Source organism: Sminthopsis crassicaudata, chromosome 3, assembly GCF_048593235.1.
Source record: "Sminthopsis crassicaudata isolate SCR6 chromosome 3, ASM4859323v1, whole genome shotgun sequence".
NCBI lineage: Eukaryota > Metazoa > Chordata > Mammalia > Dasyuromorphia > Dasyuridae > Sminthopsis > Sminthopsis crassicaudata.
The window spans coordinates 432978246-433001163 of NC_133619.1; the positions used below are offsets into that span (position 1 = coordinate 432978246).

At 40.2% G+C, this 22918-nt stretch overlaps 1 protein-coding gene across 1 annotated transcript in view; it reads left to right on the forward strand.

Annotated features, from left to right (window-relative positions):
* TTN (titin) overlaps positions 1 to 22918 on the forward strand; it is a 322669-nt gene that overhangs the window by 272957 nt on the left and 26794 nt on the right. Inside the window, 10 exon segments of the mRNA XM_074302990.1 lie at positions 2 to 15596; positions 16402 to 16698; positions 16802 to 17389; positions 17499 to 17801; positions 17913 to 18209; positions 18930 to 19217; positions 19353 to 19652; positions 19994 to 20296; positions 20444 to 20749; positions 20896 to 22662. Coding sequence (XP_074159091.1) covers positions 2 to 15596; positions 16402 to 16698; positions 16802 to 17389; positions 17499 to 17801; positions 17913 to 18209; positions 18930 to 19217; positions 19353 to 19652; positions 19994 to 20296; positions 20444 to 20749; positions 20896 to 22662 — 20044 coding nt within the window.

Sequence of the window (22918 nt, forward strand, 5' to 3'; positions counted from 1 at the left end):
TTTTGTAACCTTCTCTTGGGAACCTCCAGAGAATGATGGAGGAGTACCCATCAGCAACTATGTTGTTGAAATGCGTCAAACTGACAGCACCACATGGGTTGAATTAGCAACCACTGTAATCCGTACTACCTATAAAGCAACTCGCCTTACTACTGGAGTGGAGTATCAATTCAGGGTAAAAGCTCAAAACAGATACGGAGTTGGACCAGGTATCACCTCGGCATCTGTCGTTGCCAACTATCCATTTAAAGTTCCTGGGCCTCCTGGTACTCCTCAGGTAACCGCAGTCACCAAAGAATCAATAACCATTAGCTGGCATGAGCCTCTAACTGATGGCGGAAGTCCCATTTTAGGATATCATGTTGAAAGAAAAGAAAGAAATGGTATCCTCTGGCAGACCGTGAGTAAAGCATTAGTGCCAGGAAACATTTTTAAATCAAGTGGCCTAACAGATGGCATTGCTTATGAGTTCCGAGTAATTGCAGAAAATATGGCAGGCAAAAGCAAACCAAGCAAGCCTTCTGAACCTACACTTGCCTTGGACCCCATTGACCCACCTGGGAAACCAATTCCTCTAAATATTACTAGACATACAGTAACTCTTAAATGGGCTAAACCTGAATATACAGGAGGATTCAAGATAACTAGCTACGTTGTTGAAAAGAGAGACCTTCCCAATGGTCGTTGGCTGAAGGCCAACTTCAGTAATATTTTAGAAAATGAATTCACGGTCAGTGGCTTAACAGAAGATGCTGCATATGAATTCCGTGTGATTGCCAAAAATGCCGCTGGTGCTGTAAGCCCACCATCTGAGCCGTCCGATGCCATAACGTGCAGAGATGACATTGAAGCACCTAGGATCATGGTGGATGTTAAATACAAAGACACACTCGTATTAAAAGCAGGTGAAGTATTTAAGCTAGAAGCAGATGTTTCTGGTCGTCCACCACCAACAATGGAATGGACCAAAGATGGAAAAGAACTTGAAAGCACAGCAAAATTAGAAATAAAAATATCAGATTTTTCCACCAATCTAGTTAACAAAGATTCATCGAGAAAGGATAGTGGGCCATATGTGCTTACAGCTACTAATCCTGGTGGTTTTGCCAAGCACATTTTCAATGTTAAAGTTCTCGATAGACCAGGCCCACCTGAAGGACCATTGGCTGTGACTGAAGTTACTGCAGAAAAGTGTGTATTATCATGGTTACCGCCATTGGATGATGGAGGAGCCAGCATTGACCACTATATAGTACAAAAACGTGAAACCAGCAGATTGGCATGGACAAATGTAGCCTCTGAAGTACATCTAACAAAACTGAAGGTCACCAAATTATTGAAAGGCAATGAATATGTGTTCCGTGTTATGGCTGTTAATAAATATGGGGTAGGAGAGCCCCTTGAATCAGAACCTGTCCTTGCAGTGAACCCATATGGACCCCCAGATCCACCCAAAAATCCTGAAGTGACAGCTATTACTAAGGATTCAATGATTGTCTGTTGGGGCCATCCTGATTCTGATGGAGGAAGTGAAATAATCAATTATGTTGTGGAACGCCGAGACAAAACTGGCCAGCGTTGGGTGAAATGTAACAAAAAAACTGTCACTGATTTAAGATATAAAGTATCTGGACTTACAGAAGGACATGAGTATGAGTTTAGGATCATGGCTGAAAATGCTGCTGGAATTAGTGCCCCAAGTGCCACCAGTCCATTTTATAAAGCTTGTGATACTGTATTTAAGCCTGGCCCACCAGGAAATCCACGTGTTCTGGATACAAGCAGATCATCGATTTCAATTGCTTGGAATAAACCAATTTATGATGGTGGCTCAGAAATCACAGGGTATATGGTTGAGATAGCCCTACCAGAAGAAGATGAATGGAAGATTGTCACTCCACCAGCAGGACTCAAAGCGACCTCTTATACTATCACCAACCTTAAAGAAAATCAAGAATATAAAATCCGTATCTATGCCATGAATTCTGAAGGAATTGGTGAACCTGCACTTGTTCCTGGAACTCCAAAGGCCGAGGAAAGGATGCTGCCTCCAGAGATTGAATTGGATGCTGACTTACGTAAAGTTGTTACCATAAGGGCTTGCTGTACCCTAAGACTGTTTGTTCCGATCAAAGGAAGACCAGCACCAGAAGTGAAATGGACAAGAGAACATGGAGAATCTTTAGATAAAGCTAGCATTGAATCAACAAGCTCTTACACCTTGCTTATTGTTGGAAATGTCAACAGATTTGATAGTGGCAAATATATACTAACTATAGAAAACAGCTCAGGTAGTAAATCTGCATTTGTCAATGTCAGAGTTCTTGATACACCAGGACCACCCCAGGATTTGAAAATCAAAGAAGTCACTAAATCATCGGTCACGCTAACTTGGGAACCTCCTCTCCTAGATGGAGGCTCCAAGATAAAGAACTACATCATTGAAAAGCGTGAATCCACAAGAAAAGCTTACTCAACTGTTGCAACAAATTGCCATAAGACCACCTGGAAAGTAGACCAACTTCAAGAAGGTTGTAATTATTATTTTAGAGTTCTGGCAGAAAATGAGTATGGAATTGGTCTCCCAGCTGAAACTGCAGAATCTGTTAAAGCATCAGAAAGACCACTTCCTCCAGGAAAGATAACTCTATTAGATGTCACAAGAAATAGTGTGTCACTTTCTTGGGAGAAACCAGAACATGATGGAGGAAGTAGAATTCTAGGCTACATTGTGGAGATGCAGAGCAAAGGCAGTGATAAGTGGTCAACATGTGCCACAGTCAAAGTTACTGAAGCCACAATTACTGGGTTGATTCAAGGTGAAGAGTATTCATTCCGTGTTTCAGCCCAGAATGAAAAGGGAATCAGTGATCCTCGACAACTTAGTGTACCAGTTATTGCCAAAGACCTTGTCATCCCACCAGCATTCAAACTGTTATTTAACACTTTCACAGTGCTAGCAGGTGAAGATTTAAAAGTTGATGTACCATTTATTGGACGTCCAACTCCAACTGTGACCTGGCACAAAGATGATGTGCCTCTGAAACAGACTACCAGAGTAAATGCAGAAAGCACAGAAAATAACACACTGTTGACAATAAAGGAAGCCTGCCGAGAAGATGTTGGGCATTATGTAGTTAAACTTGTAAACTCAGTAGGTGAAGCCACTGAAACCCTTAATATTATTGTTCTTGACAAACCAGGTCCTCCCACTGGACCAGTTAAAATGGATGAAGTGACTGCAGATAGTATTACTCTGTCCTGGGGACCACCAAAATATGATGGTGGTAGTTCTATCAATAATTATATCGTAGAGAAGAGGGACACTTCTACAACTACCTGGCAAATTGTGTCAGCTACTGTTGCAAGAACAACAATAAAAGCCTGCCGACTTAAGACTGGATGTGAATATCAGTTCAGAATTGCAGCTGAAAACAGATATGGAAAGAGTACTTATCTCACTTCAGAGCCTATTGTAGCTCAATATCCATTCAAAGTTCCTGGGCCTCCAGGGACACCTTTTGTGACAGTTTCTTCCAAAGATAGTATGGAAGTCCAATGGAATGAGCCAGTCAATGATGGTGGTAGCAAAGTTATTGGTTATCATTTAGAACGTAAAGAGAGGAACAGCATCCTCTGGGTAAAGTTGAACAAAACCCCTATTCCACAAACCAAGTTTAAAACAACTGGCCTTGAAGAAGGAATTGAGTATGAGTTTAGAGTCTGTGCAGAAAACATTGTGGGCATAGGCAAACCTAGTAAAGTGTCTGAGTGCTACGTAGCTCGTGATCCATGTGATCCACCGGGTCGTCCAGAAGCAATCATTGTAACAAGGAACTCTGTGACTCTTCAGTGGAAAAAACCTACCTATGATGGTGGAAGCAAAATCACTGGCTATATTGTTGAGAAGAAAGAGTTACCAGATGGCCGCTGGATGAAAGCCAGTTTTACTAATGTCATTGAAACTCAATTTGAAGTCACTGGCCTAGTTGAAAATCAGAGATATGAGTTCCGGGTAATAGCACGAAATGCTGCAGGAGTAGTCAGCGAGCCATCTGAAAGCACAGGAGCAATCACAGCAAGAGATGAAGTAGACCCTCCACGGATAAGTATGGATCCAAAGTATAAAGACACAATTGTAGTCCACGCTGGTGAGTCGTTCAAGATCGAAGCTGATGTTTATGGCAAACCAATACCAACCATTCAGTGGACAAAAGGGGATCAAGAACTTTCAAGCACAGCCCATTTGGAAATAAAAAGTACTGATTTTGCCACCTGCCTCAATGTAAAGGAAGCAGTTCGTGTTGATAGTGGTAATTATGTACTGACAGCAAAAAATGTTGCTGGAGAAAGATCAGTTACTATAAATGTCAAAGTTCTTGACAGGCCAGGACCACCTGAAGGGCCTGTTGCTGTGTCTGGAGTTACTGCTGAAAAATGCACCTTAGCATGGAAACCCCCACTCCAAGATGGTGGTAGCGATATTACAAACTACATTGTGGAAAGAAGAGAAACCAGCCGTTTAGTTTGGACTGTAGTTGATGCTAATGTGCAAACACTTAGTTGCAAAGTTACCAAACTTCTGGAAGGAAATGAATATATCTTCCGCATAATGGCTGTAAACAAATATGGTGTCGGTGAACCTCTTGAATCTGAGCCGGTCATTGCCAAGAACCCATTTGTTGTGCCAGATGCTCCAAAGGCACCAGAAGTTACTACAGTGACAAAAGATTCCATGATTGTTGTATGGGAAAGGCCAGCATCTGATGGTGGCAGTGAAATTCTCGGTTATGTCCTTGAAAAACGGGATAAGGAAGGCATCCGATGGACAAGATGCCACAAGGCTTTAATTGGGGAATTGCGTTTAAGAGTAACTGGACTCTTAGAAAACCATGATTATGAATTTAGAGTTTCAGCTGAAAATGCTGCTGGTCTTAGTGAACCAAGTCCACCTTCTGCTTACCAAAAAGCGTGTGATCCTATTTATAAGCCAGGACCACCAAATAACCCCAAAGTCACAGATATTACAAGGTCTTCAGTTTTTCTCTCATGGAGCAAACCAGTTTATGATGGTGGCAGTGAAATCCAGGGATACATAGTTGAAAAATGTGACGTAAGTGTTGAGGAATGGACAATGTGCACTCCGCCAACTGGAATCAAGAAAACAAATATAGAAGTAGAAAAGTTGTTGGAAAAGCATGAATACAATTTCCGTATCTGTGCTATTAATAAAGCTGGAGTTGGAGAACATGCCGATGTACCTGGACCTATTTTAGTGGAAGAAAAGCTGGAAGCACCAGACATTGATCTCGATCTAGAATTAAGGAAAGTAATAAACATAAGAGCAGGTGGTTCCCTGAGGTTGTTTGTTCCGATTAGAGGTCGCCCTACACCAGAAGTTAAATGGGGGAAGATGGATGGTGAAATCCGGGATGCAGCTTTAATTGATGTCACTTCCAGCTTTACCTCTCTTGTCCTTGAAAATGTGAACAGATATGATACTGGAAAATACACTCTCACCCTCGAAAATAGTAGTGGAACAAAGTCTGCCTTTGTTTCTGTGAGAGTCTTAGATACACCAAGTCCACCTATTAATCTTAAAATAACAGAAATCACCAAAGACTCAGTATCAATCACATGGGAACCACCTTTGTTGGATGGAGGATCCAAAATAAAAAATTATATCGTTGAGAAACGTGAAGCGACAAGAAAATCTTATTCTGCTGTTGTCACAAACTGCCACAAAAATTCATGGAAAATCGATCAACTTCAAGAGGGCTGCAGTTACTACTTTAGAGTTACAGCTGAAAATGAATATGGTATTGGCCTTCCTGCCCGCACTGCTGACCCAATTAAGGTTGCTGAAGTTCCACAACCTCCAGGAAAAATAATAGTGGATGATGTCACAAGAAACAGTGTTTCCCTAAGCTGGACAAAGCCAGAACATGATGGTGGCAGCAAAATTATACAATATATTGTTGAAATGCAAGCTAAGCACAGTGACAAATGGTCAGAGTGCGCTCGTGTTAAGAACCTAGAAGCAGTAATTACGAACTTAACCCAAGGAGAAGAATATCTGTTTAGAGTTGTTGCTGTAAATGAAAAGGGAAGGAGTGATCCTAGGTCCCTAGCTGTGCCAGTAATTGCCAAAGATCTAGTTATTGAGCCAGATGTAAGACCTGCATTCAACAGTTACAGTGTCCAAGTTGGTCAGGACTTAAAAATAGAAGTACCAATTTCTGGGCGTCCTAAGCCAACCATTACCTGGACGAAGGATGGTCAGCCACTAAAACAGACAACAAGACTCAACGTTACTGATTTGCCTGACCTTACTGTGCTAAGCATTAAAGAAACCCACAAGGAAGATGGTGGAATGTATGGAATCACAGTTGCCAATGTTGTTGGACAGAAAGCTGCATCCATTGAAATTATAACTCTAGACAAGCCTGATCCACCAAGAGGACCTGTGAAATTTGATGAAGTCAGTGCTGAAAGTATTTCATTATCTTGGAATCCTCCACTGTATACAGGTGGTTGTCAAATCACTAACTACATTGTTCAAAAGAGAGATACAACCACTACCATATGGGAAGTTGTTTCTGGTACTGTTGCAAGGACAACCTTGAAAGTAACTAAGCTGAAAACTGGCACAGAATACCAGTTCAGAATATTTGCTGAAAACAGATATGGACAAAGTTTTGCCTTAGAATCTGATCCTGTTGTAGCCCAATATCCTTACAAAGAACCAGGTCCTCCTGGCACACCATTTGTTAATGCCATTTCTAAAGATTCTATGGTTGTGCAGTGGCATGAACCAATTAATAATGGTGGAAGTCCAGTCATTGGTTACCACCTTGAGAGAAAGGAGAGAAACAGTATTTTGTGGACAAAGGTCAACAAAACTATTATCCATGACACCCAGTTTAAGGCACTTAATCTTGAAGAAGGCATTGAATATGAATTCAGAGTATATGCTGAAAATATTGTTGGTATAGGCAAAGCAAGCAAAAATTCAGAATGTTATGTGGCCCGTGACCCCTGTGACCCCCCAGGAACTCCAGAAGCAATCATGGTTAAAAGAAATGAAATTACTCTACAGTGGACCAAGCCTGTATATGATGGTGGAAGCATGATCACTGGCTATATTGTTGAAAAACGAGATTTGCCTGAGGGCCGCTGGATGAAAGCCAGTTTCACAAATGTCATTGAAACACAATTCACTGTCACTGGCCTTACTGAAAATGAAAGGTATGAATTCAGAGTGATTGCAAAGAATGCTGCAGGTGCAGTAAGTAAACCCTCTGACAGTACTGGACCTATAACAGCCAAGGATGAAGTTGAACTTCCAAGAATTTCAATGGATCCAAAATACAGAGACACAATTGTAGTCAATGCTGGAGAAACATTCAGACTTGAGGCTGATGTCTATGGAAAGCCCCTACCTACCATTGAATGGTTGAAAGGAGATAAAGAAGTTGAAGAATCTGCTAGATGTGAAATAAAGAATACAGATTTCAAAGCATTGGTCATTGTAAAAGATGCTATTAGAATTGATGGCGGACAATATATTTTGAGAGCTTCTAATGTTGCAGGTTCTAAGTCATTCCCAGTAAATGTTAAAGTATTAGATAGACCAGGGCCTCCAGAAGGTCCTATTCAGGTAACTGGAGTTACTTCTGAAAAATGTTCACTAACGTGGTCTCCACCCCTTCAAGATGGTGGCAGTGACATTTCTCACTATGTTGTTGAGAAAAGAGAAACCAGCCGACTTGCCTGGACTATTGTTGCTCCAGAAGTTGTAACCAATTCACTGAAAGTAACCAAACTTTTAGAAGGAAATGAATATATTTTCCGTGTAATGGCTGTTAACAAATACGGAGTTGGTGAGCCTTTGGAATCTGCACCTGTACTGATGAAAAATCCTTTTGTGCTTCCTGGTCCACCAAAGAACTTAGAAGTCACAAATATTGCCAAGGACTCCATGACAGTCTGCTGGAACCGTCCAGATAGTGATGGTGGAAGTGAGATTATTGGCTATATTGTAGAAAAGAGAGACAGAAGTGGTATAAGGTGGATTAAGTGCAATAAGCGGCGAATTACAGATCTGCGATTAAGAGTTACAGGATTGACAGAAGACCATGATTATGAATTTAGAGTATCTGCAGAAAATGCTGCTGGGGTTGGAGAACCAAGTCAGGCTACAGCTTACTATAAAGCCTGTGATCCTGTATTCAAACCTGGCCCACCCACCAATGTTCACCTTGTAGATACCACCAAAAATTCAATTACACTTGCTTGGAGCAAGCCCATTTATGATGGTGGCAGCGAAATATTAGGATACTTAGTAGAGATCTGTAAAGCAGATGAAGATGATTGGAAGGTAGTTACTCCACAGACTGGCCTGAAAGTCACTCGATTTGAAATTTCAAAACTTATTGAACATCAGGAATATAAGATACGGGTTTGTGCTCTCAATAAAGTTGGTTTAGGTGAACCTGCATCAGTACCTGGTACTGTAAAACCAGAAGATAAACTCGAACCCCCTGAACTCGATCTTGATTCAGAATTAAGAAAAGGAATAGTAGTCAGAGCTGGTGGATCTGCCAGAATTCACATTCCATTCAAAGGCCGGCCAACACCCGATATTATCTGGTCTAAAGAGGAAGGTGAATTTACTGATAAAGTTCAAATTGAAAAAGGCTTAACCTATACCCAATTATCAATAGAAAACTGTGATAGAAATGATGCTGGAAAATACATCCTCAAATTGGAAAATAGTAGTGGGTCCAAATCTGCATTTGTAACTGTGAAAGTCCTAGATACTCCAGGACCTCCACAAAACTTGGCAGTTAAAGAAGTGAAGAAAGATTCTGTCACACTGGTCTGGGAGCCACCTATCATTGATGGGGGTGCAAAGATTAAGAACTATGTAATTGATAAGCGAGAATCAACCCGAAAAGCATATGCTAACGTGAGTGCCAAATGCAACAAAACAAGCTTCAAAGTTGAAAATCTTACTGAAGGAGCCATTTATTACTTCAGAGTTATGGCAGAGAATGAATTTGGAGTTGGAGTTCCAGTGGAAACTCTTGATGCAGTGAAAGCAGCTGAGCCTCCTTCACCACCTGGGAAGGTTACACTAACTGACGTGACTCAGACCAGTGCCTCACTCATGTGGGAGAAACCCGAACATGATGGAGGTAGCAGAGTTTTGGGATATGTGGTTGAAATGCAACCAAAAGGAACAGAAAAATGGAGTGTTGTTGCCGAGTCCAAAGTTTGCAACGCACTTATTTCTGGTCTGAGTTCCGGACAGGAATATCAGTTCCGAGTCAAGGCTTACAATGAAAAAGGAAAAAGTGATCCAAGAGTTCTTGGTGTTCCTGTCATAGCCAGGGATTTGACTATACAACCAAGTTTTAAGTTGCCATTTAGTACATACAGTGTCCAGGCTGGAGAAGATCTTAAGATAGAAATACCAGTTATAGGTCGACCTAGGCCTAAAATTTCTTGGGTAAAAGACGGTGAGACTCTTAAACAGACAACCAGAGTAAATGTTGAGGAAACATCCACATCAACTATTTTGCACATTAAAGAAAGTAACAAAGATGACTTTGGAAAATATAAAATAACAGCATCAAACACTGCAGGCACAGCAACGGAAGATCTTAGCATAATAGTTTTGGAAAAACCTGGACCACCAGTTGGACCAGTTCGCTTTGATGAAGTGAGTGCAGACTTTGTAGTCATATCCTGGGAACCACCGATATACACTGGTGGCTGTCAAATAAGCAATTATATTGTAGAGAAACGCGACACAACCACTACCACCTGGCAGATGGTATCAGCAACAGTGGCAAGAACAACAATTAAAATAACTAAACTTAAAACAGGCACTGAATATCAGTTCAGAATTTTTGCTGAAAACAGATATGGAACGAGTCCTTCACTAGACTCTAAACCCGTTGTTGTACAATATCCATTTAAAGAACCTGGGCCACCTGGAACTCCTTTTGTAACATCAATATCAAAAGATCAAATGCTTGTAGAATGGCATGAGCCAGTCAATGATGGTGGGAGCAAAGTTATTGGCTACCATCTTGAACAGAAAGAAAAGAATAGCATTCTTTGGATGAAATTAAACAAGATCCCCATTCAAGACACCAAGTTTAAAACGACCGGACTTGATGAAGGCCTTGAATATGAATTCAAAGTTTCTGCTGAAAACATCGTTGGCATTGGAAAACCTAGCAAAGTATCTGAATGCTTTGTTGCTCGTGATCCATGTGACCCACCTGGTCGCCCTGAAGCCATTGTTATTACAAGAAACTATGTCACATTGAAATGGAAGAAGCCTGTCTATGATGGTGGTAGCAAAATAACAGGCTATATTGTTGAAAAGAAAGATCTACCTGATGGTCGTTGGATGAAAGCCAGCTTTACCAATGTGCTAGAAACGGAATTTACAGTGACCGGACTTGTAGAAGACCAAAGATATGAATTTAGAGTAATTGCAAGAAATGCAGCTGGAAACTTTAGTGAGCCATCAGAAAGCACTGGTGCAATTACAGCTAGAGATGAAATCGATGCACCCAGTGCTTCCTTGGACCCCAAATACAAAGACACAATTGTTGTTCATGCTGGAGAGACCTTTGTTCTGGAAGCTGACATCCGTGGTAAGCCTATACCTGATATTGTGTGGATAAAAGATGGGAAAGAGCTTGAGGAAACAACAGCCAGAATGGAAATTAAATCTACTATTCAAAAAACAACTCTCGTTGTCAAAGACTGCATAAGAACCGATGGGGGACAGTATATTTTGAAGCTCAGCAATGTTGGTGGTACAAAATCTATACCAATAACTGTAAAAGTGCTTGATAGGCCAGGACCTCCGGAACCACCTCTGAAAGTTTCAGGAGTTACTGCAGAAAAATGTTACTTGGCATGGAACCCACCTCTGCAAGATGGTGGCGCTAATATTTCTCATTACATCATTGAGAAGAGAGAGACAAGCAGACTCTCCTGGACCCAAGTTTCAACTGAAGTACAGGCCCTGAACTACAAAGTTACTAAACTTCTTCCAGGCAATGAGTATATTTTCCGTGTCATGGCTGTGAACAAATATGGAATTGGAGAGCCACTGGAATCTGAGCCTGTCATAGCTTGTAATCCATACAAGCCACCAGGTCCTCCTTCAGTACCTGAAGCCTCGGCAATCACTAAAGATTCAATGGTAGTAACATGGACACGTCCGGCAGATGATGGAGGAGCTGAAATTGAGGGATATATACTTGAAAAGCGTGATAAAGATGGCATCAGGTGGACTAAGTGCAATAAGAAAACACTAACAGATCTAAGATTCAGAGTGACTGGACTTACAGAAGGCCACTCCTACGAATTCAGAGTTGCAGCTGAGAATGCAGCCGGTGTGGGTGAATTTAGTGAACCATCTGTTTTCTATCGTGCTTGTGATGCTTTGTATCCACCGGGACCCCCGAGCAATCCTAAAGTAACAGATACATCCAGGTCTTCAGTGTCTCTGGCATGGAACAAGCCCATATACGATGGTGGTGCTCCTGTTAAGGGCTATGTTGTAGAATTCAAAGAAGCTACTGCTGATGAATGGACAACCTGTACACCCCCAACAGGACTACAAGGAAAACAGTTCACTGTTACTAAACTTAAAGAAAACAGTGAATATAACTTCCGTATATGTGCCATTAACTCGGAAGGTGTTGGTGAACCTGCAACCATACCTGGATCAGTTGTTGCTGCTGAAAGGATTGAACCTCCTGAAATTGAACTTGATGCTGATCTAAGAAAGGTTGTCATTCTTCGTGCAAGTGCTACCTTGAGATTATTTGTTACTATCAAAGGTAGACCAGAACCTGAAGTCAAGTGGGAAAAAGCAGAAGGCACTCTCACTGAGAGAGCCCAGATTGAGGTCACCAGTTCATATACAATGTTGGTGATTGATAATGTTACCAGATTTGATAGTGGCAGATATAATCTGACTCTAGAAAATAATAGTGGCTCCAAAACAGCTTTTGTTAATGTCAGAGTTCTCGATTCACCAAGTGCACCTGTGAATTTGACTGTGAAAGAAGTAAAGAAAGATTCAGTGACATTGTCTTGGGAACCACCACTTATTGATGGTGGAGCTAAAATTACAAATTACATTGTTGAAAAACGAGAATCTACAAGAAAAGCATATGCTACTATTACAAACAATTGTACTAAGACCACTTTCAAAATTGACAATCTCCAAGAAGGCTGTACATACTTCTTCCGTGTCTTGGCTTCAAATGAATATGGGATTGGTTTGCCAGCTGAAACAAAAGAACCAGTTAAAGTGTCTGAACCACCACTCCCACCTGGAAGAGTTACTCTTGTTGATGTGACACGTAGCACTGCCACCATTAAATGGGAGAAACCAGAAAGTGATGGTGGCAGTAAAATTACTGGTTATGTAGTAGAAATGCAGACTAAAGGAAGTGATAAATGGAGCACTTGTACACATGTTAAGACCCTAGAAGCCACTGTGTCTGGTCTGACTGTTGGAGAAGAGTATACCTTTAGGGTGGCTGCTGTTAATGAAAAAGGGAAAAGTGATCCTAGACAACTTGGAGTCCCAGTAGTTGCAAAAGATATTGAAATTAAACCTTCAATTGAGCTTCCTTTCAACACTTTCAATGTTAAAGCTGGAGACCAACTCAAGATTGATGTGCCATTTACTGGAAGACCTGCGCCTACCGTAAGCTGGAAAAAAGATGGACAAACCTTAAAAGAGACAACTAGAGTAAATGTCCAGTCATCAAAAACATTAACATCATTAACTATCAAGGAAGCTTCAAGAGAAGATGTTGGAAAGTACGAATTATCTGTTTCAAATAGTGCTGGGGTTACAACTGCTACTATTACTGTAATTGTTCTTGACAGACCAGGACCCCCAGGACCAATACGTATTGATGAAGTTAGTTCTGACAATGTAACTATATCTTGGAGTCCTCCAGAATACGATGGTGGCTGCCAGATTAGCAATTATATTGTTGAGAAAAGAGATACTACTTCTACAACATGGCAAGTAGTGTCACAAGCAGTTGCAAGGACATCTATTAAGATAATTCGTCTGACAACAGGAAGTGAATATCAGTTCCGTGTTTGTGCAGAGAACCGTTATGGTAAGAGTACTTACAGTGAATCATCAGCTGTTGTTGCGGAATACCCATTCAGTCCCCCAGGTCCTCCTGGAACACCTAAAGTTGTACATGCCACAAAATCTACCATGATTGTAAGTTGGCAAGTGCCAGTTAATGATGGAGGGAGTCAAGTAATTGGCTATCACCTTGAGCATAAAGAAAGAAGCAGTATTCTTTGGACAAAAGTAAACAAAACTCTCATCACTGACACACAAATGAAAGTTTCCGGCCTTGATGAAGGACTAATGTATGAATACCGTGTATATGCTGAGAATATTGCAGGAATTGGCAAGTGCAGCAAGGCATGTGAGCCAGTTCCTGCGAGAGACCCGTGCGATCCTCCTGGTCAACCAGAAGTTACAAATATTACGAGAAAGTCTGTTTCACTTAAATGGGCTAAGCCCAGATATGATGGTGGGGCTAAAATCACAGGTTATCTTATTGAACGCAGAGAACTGCCAGATGGCCGGTGGTTGAAGTGCAACTTTACTAACGTACAGGAAACTTATTTTGAAGTAACTGAACTTACAGAAGATCAGCGTTATGAATTCCGTGTTTTTGCAAGGAATGCTGCTGACTCCGTTAGTGAGCCATCTGAATCAACTGGACCTATTACAGTAAAAGACGATGTTGAAGCCCCAAGAATTATGATGGATGTCAAATTCCGGGACGTCGTTGTGGTCAAAGCTGGGGAAATCCTTAAAATCAATGCAGACATTTCAGGTCGACCTTTACCAGTAATATCCTGGTCAAAGGATGGCAAGGAGATTGAAGAAAGAGCAAAGACTGAAATTGTTTCAACTGACAGCACTACTTTATTAACAGTGAAGGACTGTGTGAGACGAGACACCGGTCAGTACGTGTTAACTCTCAAAAATGTTGCAGGAACTCGGACTATGGCTGTTAACTGCAAAGTCCTTGATAGACCTGGACCACCAGCAGGACCTCTAGAAATAAATGGCCTTACTGCTGAGAAATGTTCACTTTCCTGGGGACCTCCACAAGAAGATGGTGGTGCAGATATTGATTATTATATTGTAGAAAAACGTGAGACAAGCCGACTTGCATGGACAATTTGTGAGGAAGAGTTACGAACAACATCTTGTAAAGTAACCAAATTGCTGAGAGGAAATGAATATATATTTAGAGTCATTGGTGTTAATAAATATGGCGTGGGTGAGCCCCTAGAGAGTGTGGCGGTAAAGGCACTTGATCCATTTACAGTGCCCAGTCCACCCACATCTTTGGAGATCACATCTGTGACCAAAGATTTCATGACCTTATGCTGGTCAAGACCTGAGAGCGATGGGGGTAATGATATCTCTGGATACATAATAGAACGTCGGGAGAAAAACAGCTTACGATGGGTACGTGTAAACAAAAAACCAGTTTATGATCTGAGAGTAAAATCCACAGGACTTCGGGAAGGATGTGAATATGAATATCGGGTGTATGCAGAAAATGCTGCTGGTCTGAGCCTTCCAAGTGAAACATCACCTTTGGTTCGAGCAGAAGATCCAGTCTTCTTACCTTCTCCTCCATCTAAACCTAAAATTGTGGACTCGGGAAAAACAAATATAACTATTAGCTGGATTAAACCTTTGTTTGATGGAGGAGCCCCAGTTACCGGATACACAGTAGAATATAAGAAAACTGCTGAAACTGACTGGTCAGTTGCTATCCAGAGCTTACGAGGCACCGAATATACAGTAAGTGGTTTAACAACAGGGACTGAATATGTCTTTAGAGTAAGGTCAATAAATAAGGTTGGTGCTAGTGATCCAAGTGATAGCTCGGATCCTCAGGTAGCAAAGGAAAGAGAAGAAGAACCTGTATTTGACCTTGATAGCGAAATGAAGAAGACTTTGATCGTGAAGGCTGGTGCCTCATTTACAATGACTGTACCTTTCCGAGGAAGACCTGTACCTAATGTAATGTGGAGTAAACCAGACACTGATCTCCGTACTAGGGCTTGTATTGATTCTACAGACACCCGCACATCACTGACTATTGAAAATGCCAACAGAAATGATTCTGGAAAATACACATTAACAATTCAGAACATTTTGAGTGCTGCTTCGTTGACCTTAGTCGTCAAAGTTCTTGATTCTCCTGGACCCCCAGCTAACATTAATGTTAAAGATGTAACCAAGGAATCTGCAGTATTATCCTGGGATGTTCCTGAAAATGATGGTGGTGCCCCTGTGAAAAATTACCACATAGAAAAACGAGAGGCCAGTAAGAAAGCGTGGGTCACTGTGACGAACAGCTGCAATCGGCTTTCCTACAAAGTGTCCAACTTACAGGAGGGAGCTGTTTACTATTTCAGAGTCTCTGGAGAAAATGAGTTTGGTGTTGGCTTACCCTCTGAAACCAAGGAAGGAGTAAAAATTACAGGTATGTTTCATTAATAAAAAGTAAGCACATGTTAAGGAATAACTTGAATCATCCTAAGAAGTTTTTGTTTTAGTTTGAAGATCATGAATTTAATTTATAAACACTATATAGTTCATACAGAGATACTGCTAAAATTTCCAAATTTTTCTGAATTTCCATTTATATGAAAAATTACACAGCTGGAACTATGTATCATTTTTAAAGATACACAAAGGATGTTTAATTTAATTAAGGTTTTTTTATTAAGTACATAGCAACCACCATAATGCTGGCTATAAATGGAAATATTCCGGATAACTTAGTCTCTAAAGTTTTTGCTTTTTTTAAAAATTTGCACTGTAAACTATTTTAAAATAAATAAACCACTAATCATTTAAGTGTGAAAGTGGCCATGTTTAAATAAATTTAGATAATTGTGGTTATCCTTAGTTGGCTGGGACAAAATTATCCCTACTGAAATTGGTGATCATAATAATAATCGACAGTTGCCTGAAATTTTCAAAACACTTTATATACATGACCTTGGGTCTCATTGCTCTGTGAACTAAGTACTATAGATGATATTCCCATTTATCATATGAGGAAATTGAGGCTCAGAGAGATGTGGTGAATTACCCATATTTATGTAGTGAATAAAAATAGAGTTAAGATTAAAGCTCAGGTCTTCCTTTCTCCATGCTTTATATGTGATTAATAAAAGTTTGTCTATTCAAGTAATAGGCTTGGTAACTTTCATAAAATACACTTAAGGAGAAAATTGTGCTTTGGTTTTGATTTTTCCTTTTGATTTTTTTTTCTCACTTAGAAAAACCAAGCCCACCTGAAAAACTTGGAGTGACAAGTGTTTCTAAAGATAGTGTTTCTCTGATGTGGCTCAAGCCAGAACATGATGGTGGAAGTAGAATTGTACACTATATTGTTGAAGCTTTAGAAAAAGGACAGAAGAACTGGGTTAAATGTGCAGTCGTAAAGACCACTCACCACACTGTTTCCAGTCTGAGAGAAAACTCTGAATACTTCTTCAGAGTGTTTGCTGAAAACCAAGCTGGTGTAAGCGATCCAAGAGAACTTCTACTCCCTGTTCTTGTTAAAGACCAACTAGGTAAGCCCAATTGTGTGAAACTAAACTTTGAAACTTTCTATATTGATTGAAAATTATTTTTAAACTAATTTTCCGTTTGGTGTTGCCAAATTTTATTTTTCAGAACCACCAGAGATCGATATGACTAACTTCCCAAGTAATACTGTCTATATCAGGGCAGGTTCCAACCTTAAGGTTGACATTCCAATTTCTGGAAGACCACTTCCCAAAGTGACATTATCCAGAGATGGTGTCCCCCTAAAAGCCACTATGAGATTTAATACTGAAGTTACTGCTGAAAACCTCACCATTAATCTTAAAGAAAGCGTTGCTGCTGATGCTGGAAGGTATGAGATCACTGCTTCCAATGCCAGTGGGACAACAAAAGCTTTTATTAACATCATTGTGCTGGACAGACCCGGTCCTCCATCAGGGCCTGTAGTTATCAGCGACATAACTGAAGACAGTGTGATTCTGAAGTGGCAGCCACCCAAGTACGATGGTGGAAGTCACGTGACCAACTACATAGTCCTTAAGAGAGAAACAAGTACGGCAGTGTGGACTGAGGTGTCTGCAACAGTGGCAAGAAGTATGATGAAAGTCATGAAGCTGACAACAGGAGAAGAGTACCAGTTCCGCATCAAGGCTGAAAACCGCTTTGGCATCAGTGATCACATAGATTCAGCGTGCGTGACAGTCAAACTCCCATATAGTAAGTTACTTTTCCAACTTCCCCTGTTTCCTATATACCTACAATTGATTTTAACCCAAATGTTTGAAAAGTTTTGTTATTAACCCTTGGGATTTCTCCATCCACTTAGCCACCCCTGGACCTCCTTCTACACCATGGGTCACAAATGTCACCCGAGAGAGCATCACCGTTGGTTGGCATGAGCCAGTGTCCAATGGAGGCAGTGCAGTGATCGGATACCATCTAGAAATGAAGGACAGAAACAGTATTTTATGGCAGAAGGTTAATAAAATGATCATCCGCACAACTCACTTCAAAGTCAGCACAATCAGTGCTGGTCTTATTTATGAATTCAGGGTATATGCTGAAAATGCTGCTGGCATTGGAAAAGCAAGTCATCCTTCTGAGCCAGTTCTTGCTATTGATGCCTGTGGTAAGTATTTGTAAAATAGAGTTTGTCTGGTAGAATTATCCATTGGAAATATTCCTGCATTGCCTATCTAGTGTACAAGAGAAAGTAATCTTCTTGTATTGGTTTCCACAGAACCTCCAAGAAATGTTCGTGTCACAGATATTTCAAAGACCTCTGTCAACCTTTTGTGGCAGAAACCAGCTTTTGATGGTGGAAGCAAGATAACAGGCTACATTGTTGAGAAACGTGATCTTCCAGATGGCCGGTGGACGAAGGCCAGCTTCACCAATGTTATTGAGACTCAGTTCCTTGTATCTGGCTTAACACAGAATTCACAGTATGAATTCCGTGTTTTTGCTAAAAATGCAGTTGGTTCCATTAGCAATCCCTCTGAAGTTGTAGGTCCCATTACATGCATCGATACTTATGGTAAGAATTTTCATCATTCAGAAGAATACTTATATATGCTTTTACTACTTACTACTTGATGACTTGATATGTTCACTATCGAAATTTAAATCCCTTGACCAAATTCCTAGAGCCAAATCCTAGAATCATGACTAAATAGATGAGAAATATTGTTTTCTGTGGTAGATTAAAATGACTTATTTTGATTAGTCATGTATCTCCGATTTAGAGTTTGGGACCTTAGAACCCATCAAATCCAACTCTTTCATATTAAAGATAAGGAAACTAGAACTTAAGAGACTTCAAGTCAATTTCCCAGAGTCACACAGCTAGTAAGGATCCAAGTTAGGATTTGAACCTGGATTTTTTTATTATATCCTTTAAAATGGGCTAAAATATGGGCCAATCAAATATTAAATTGAATGCTCTCAAAATTCAAATGCTCTATGATACTTATTCCAAAATATTAATATTGCTATAAATTTGGGAAAAAAAGCATGTCCTTATTAGGTAGAATCATACCTATAGAGCCAGAAGCCCTCTTAAAGAGCATCTAGCCCAATTTACTTATTTTAAAAATGCTAGACCTACCTAAGGAATCCCCTGATGTGAAATGACAGCCCAAGGTCATACAGTGAGGTAGAGCAAACCAGTGATGTAGTGATGCATATATGTGTGTATTTGTGTATCCAAGCCTTTATGTGTATATATACTTATATATATAATCTATTTATCTTTCAGGTGCACCTGTAATTGACTTACCTTTGGAATATACAGAAGTTGTCAAATATAGAGCTGGAACATCTGTGAAGCTCAGAGCTGGAATCTCTGGCAAACCTGAGCCTACCATTGAATGGTACAAAGATGACAAAGAGTTACAAACAAATGCACTATTATCTGTTGAAAATACAACAGACCTTGCATCTATCCTCATCAAAGATGCCAGTCGAATCAATAGTGGATGCTATGAACTCAAACTCAGGAACGCTATGGGTTCTGCATCAGCCAGCATCAGAGTGCAGATCCTAGGTAGGAGCTAGATACAAATTTCTATCATTCTTTGCCTTCCTACATATGAGCAATTATAAACTAGACTGCATGTCTTTTAAAATCTTACACATATATACATATATATGCATACTTATATATCTTTTTGATTTATAGACAAACCAGGTCCTCCAGCTGGACCAATTGAATTTAAGACCGTCACTGCTGAGAAGATCACTCTCCTTTGGCGGCCGCCAGAAGATGATGGAGGTGCCAAAATAACTCATTATATTGTGGAGAAACGTGAAACTAGCCGAGTTGTGTGGTCTATGGTGGCTGAAAATCTGGAAGAGTGCATCATTACCACTACCAAACTCATCAAAGGAAATGAATATATTTTCCGGGTCCGAGGTGTAAATAAGTATGGAATTGGAGAACCACTGGAGTCTGAGCCCGTCATAGCTAAGAATGCATTTGGTAAGATCCAGTGACAAAAGATAACTGAAAAAATTGCATGGCCTTATAAATGAGTAGCACATATTTTACTTTTACTAGTTTCCCTTACCTTTCAAAATATCATTCTTGAACAGAGTAGAAGGTAAGAAAAAAAAAAAAACTCAACTGGCATGATTAGATAGGATGGGAAAATTGTTGGATAATGGGATTGTTTTAATTACATGGCTTCTAAAAAGCACATTCTCATTCTCTCTCTCTCTCTCCTCTCTCTCTCTCTCTCTCTCTCTCTCTCTCTCTCTCTCTCTCTCTCTCTCTCTCTCTCTCTCTCTCTCTCTCTCTCTCTCCCCTTTTTTTTTTAATAGTTACACCTGGGCCACCCAGTGTACCAGAAGTGACTAACATTACAAAGAATTCAATGACCGTTGTCTGGAATCGACCAGTTGTAGATGGTGGTAGTGAAATAATTGGCTACTTCCTTGAAAAACGTGATAAGAAGAGTTTAGGTTGGTTCAAAGTACTTAAAGAAACTATCCGTGACACCAGACAAAAAGTGACAGGACTCACTGAAAATAGTGAATATCATTTCCGAGTTTGTGCTGTAAATGCAGCTGGTCAAGGGCCATTCTCTGAACCATCTGACTTCTACAAAGCTGCAGATCCTATTGGTAAGGAAACACATAAATCATCTCCATCTATATATATATATATATATATATATATATATATATCTTGTTATAAGTGATTCTTAACATGTAATGATAACTTATTTATCATTAATGACAACTGAAACTCATTCTAATGGTTCATTTCAGATCCACCAGGTCAACCAGCCAAGCTGAGAGTTGTAGATTCAACAAAATCATCAATTACTCTTAGCTGGAGTAAACCTGTTTATGATGGAGGCAGTGCTGTTACTGGCTATATAGTGGAGATTAGAGAAGGTGACAGTGAGGAATGGACTATTGTCAGTACCAGGGGAGAAGTAAGAACAACAGAGTATGTTGTACCTCTTCTGAAACCTGGAATCAATTACTATTTCCGTGTATCTGCTCTAAACTGCGCTGGACAAGGAGAACCTATTGAAATGACAGAACCTGTACAACCTAAAGACATACTTGGTAGGTTCCTTACATATTGCTGATGTCCCATTGATGCATGTACACACACACACACACCTTGTTTATTATTTGATCATAAGTAGATTTTTCTTAATTCCTCCAAAAATTCTGAATATTGAACATCCTTTTTCTTTATTGTTCTACAGAGGAGCCAGAGATTGACTTAGATGTGGCTCTTAGAACTTCCATCATTGCAAAAGCTGGTGAAGACGTACAAATCTTGATTCCATTTAAAGGGAGACCTCCACCCACTGTGACATGGAGAAAAGAAGAAAAGAATCTTGGCAGTGATGCCAGGTACAGCATTCAGAACACTGACTCATCTTCATTACTCATCATCCCTCAAGTTACAAGAAATGATACAGGAAAATATGTCCTAACAATAGAAAATGGAGTTGGGCAACCAAAGTCTTCCCCTGTGAGTGTTAAAGTATTGGACACACCAGCAGCCTGCCAGAAACTGCAACTTAAACATGTTTCCCGGGGCACCGTCACGCTGCTATGGGAGCCTCCTCTCATTGATGGTGGCTCTCCCATCATAAATTATGTCATTGAAAAGAGAGATGCCACCAAAAGGACCTGGTCCAGTGTTTCACACAAATGTTCCCATACATCTTTCAAGGTAACAGACTTATCAGAGAAGATTCCATATTTCTTCAGAGTCCTTGCAGAAAATGAAAATGGAATAGGGGAGCCCTGTGAAACTACAGAGCCAGTGAAAGCTGCTGAAGTGCCAGCTCCCATACGGGATCTTTCAATGAAAGACTCAACAAAAACATCAGTCACCTTGCAGTGGTCCAAGCCTGACTTTGATGGTGGAAGTGTCATTACAGAATATGTTGTTGAGAGGAAAGGTAAAGGTGAACAAGTATGGTCCCATGCTGGCACAAGTAAGACATGTGAAATTGTAGTTGAAAACCTTAAAGAACAATCAGTCTTGGAATTCAGAGTTTCTGCAAAGAATGAAAAAGGACTGAGCGATGGTGTTGTGATTGGACCAATCACTGTGAAAGAACTTGTCATTCCACCTGAAGTTGACCTCTCAGAAATTCCTGGGGCACAAATCAGTGTAAGAATTGGTCATAATGTACACCTTGAATTTCCCTATAAGGGAAAACCAAAACCATCCATCAGTTGGCTGAAGGACAGTATACCACTGAAAGAAAGCGAACAGGTCCGTTTCAGCAAAACAGAAAACAAAATAACTCTGAACATCAAAAATGTGCAGAAAGAGCATGGTGGGAAGTATACCATCATTCTAGATAATGCAGTGTGTAGAAACTCATTTCCTATTACAATCATTACACTTGGTCCCCCGTCAAAGCCCAAAGGACCCATCCGATTTGATGAAATTAAAGCTGACAGTGTTATCATGTCATGGGATGTTCCTGAAGATGATGGAGGAGGAGAAATCACTTGTTACAGCATTGAGAAACGGGAAGCTTCACAAACTAACTGGAAAATGGTGTGTTCTAGTGTTGCTAGGACAACTTTCAAGGTTCCTAACTTAGTTAAAGATGCTGAATACCAGTTTAGAGTTAGAGCAGAAAATCGATATGGAGTAAGCTTGCCACTTGTCTCAACAATTATTGTGGCAAAACATCAGTTCAGGGTACCTGGCCCACCAGGAAAGCCTGTTGTATACAATATAACCTCTGATGGCATGTCAATAACTTGGGATGCACCACCATATGATGGTGGGTCAGAAGTTACTGGATTCTATGTTGAGAAGAAAGAAAGAAATAGCATCTTATGGCAAAAAGTTAACACAACTTCAATCTCTGGAAGAGAATACAGAGTTATTGGACTTCTTGAGGGTCTGGATTATCAGTTCCGTGTGTTTGCTGAAAATTCTGCTGGCCTAAGCCCACCAAGTGACCCAAGCAAATTTACCCTGGCTGTATCTCCAGTAGGTAAGTGACTGGATATTATGCAATGTTTGTTAGTAATAGAAATAGTTTGCTTATTTAGATATTTGTAATCCAGATATTTTGCCTCTCCATCTATAACCCCATATCCATTGCTTTTGAGGCTACATAGCTATTCATTAATTCTACCTACAAGAGGGCTGTCCTCATAAAGAGGTAATGATACACAAATAAAATTGATTAAAATAAATTATTAACATCATGTAGAAGAGATAGCTAAGTGGCAGAAGTGAATATAGTG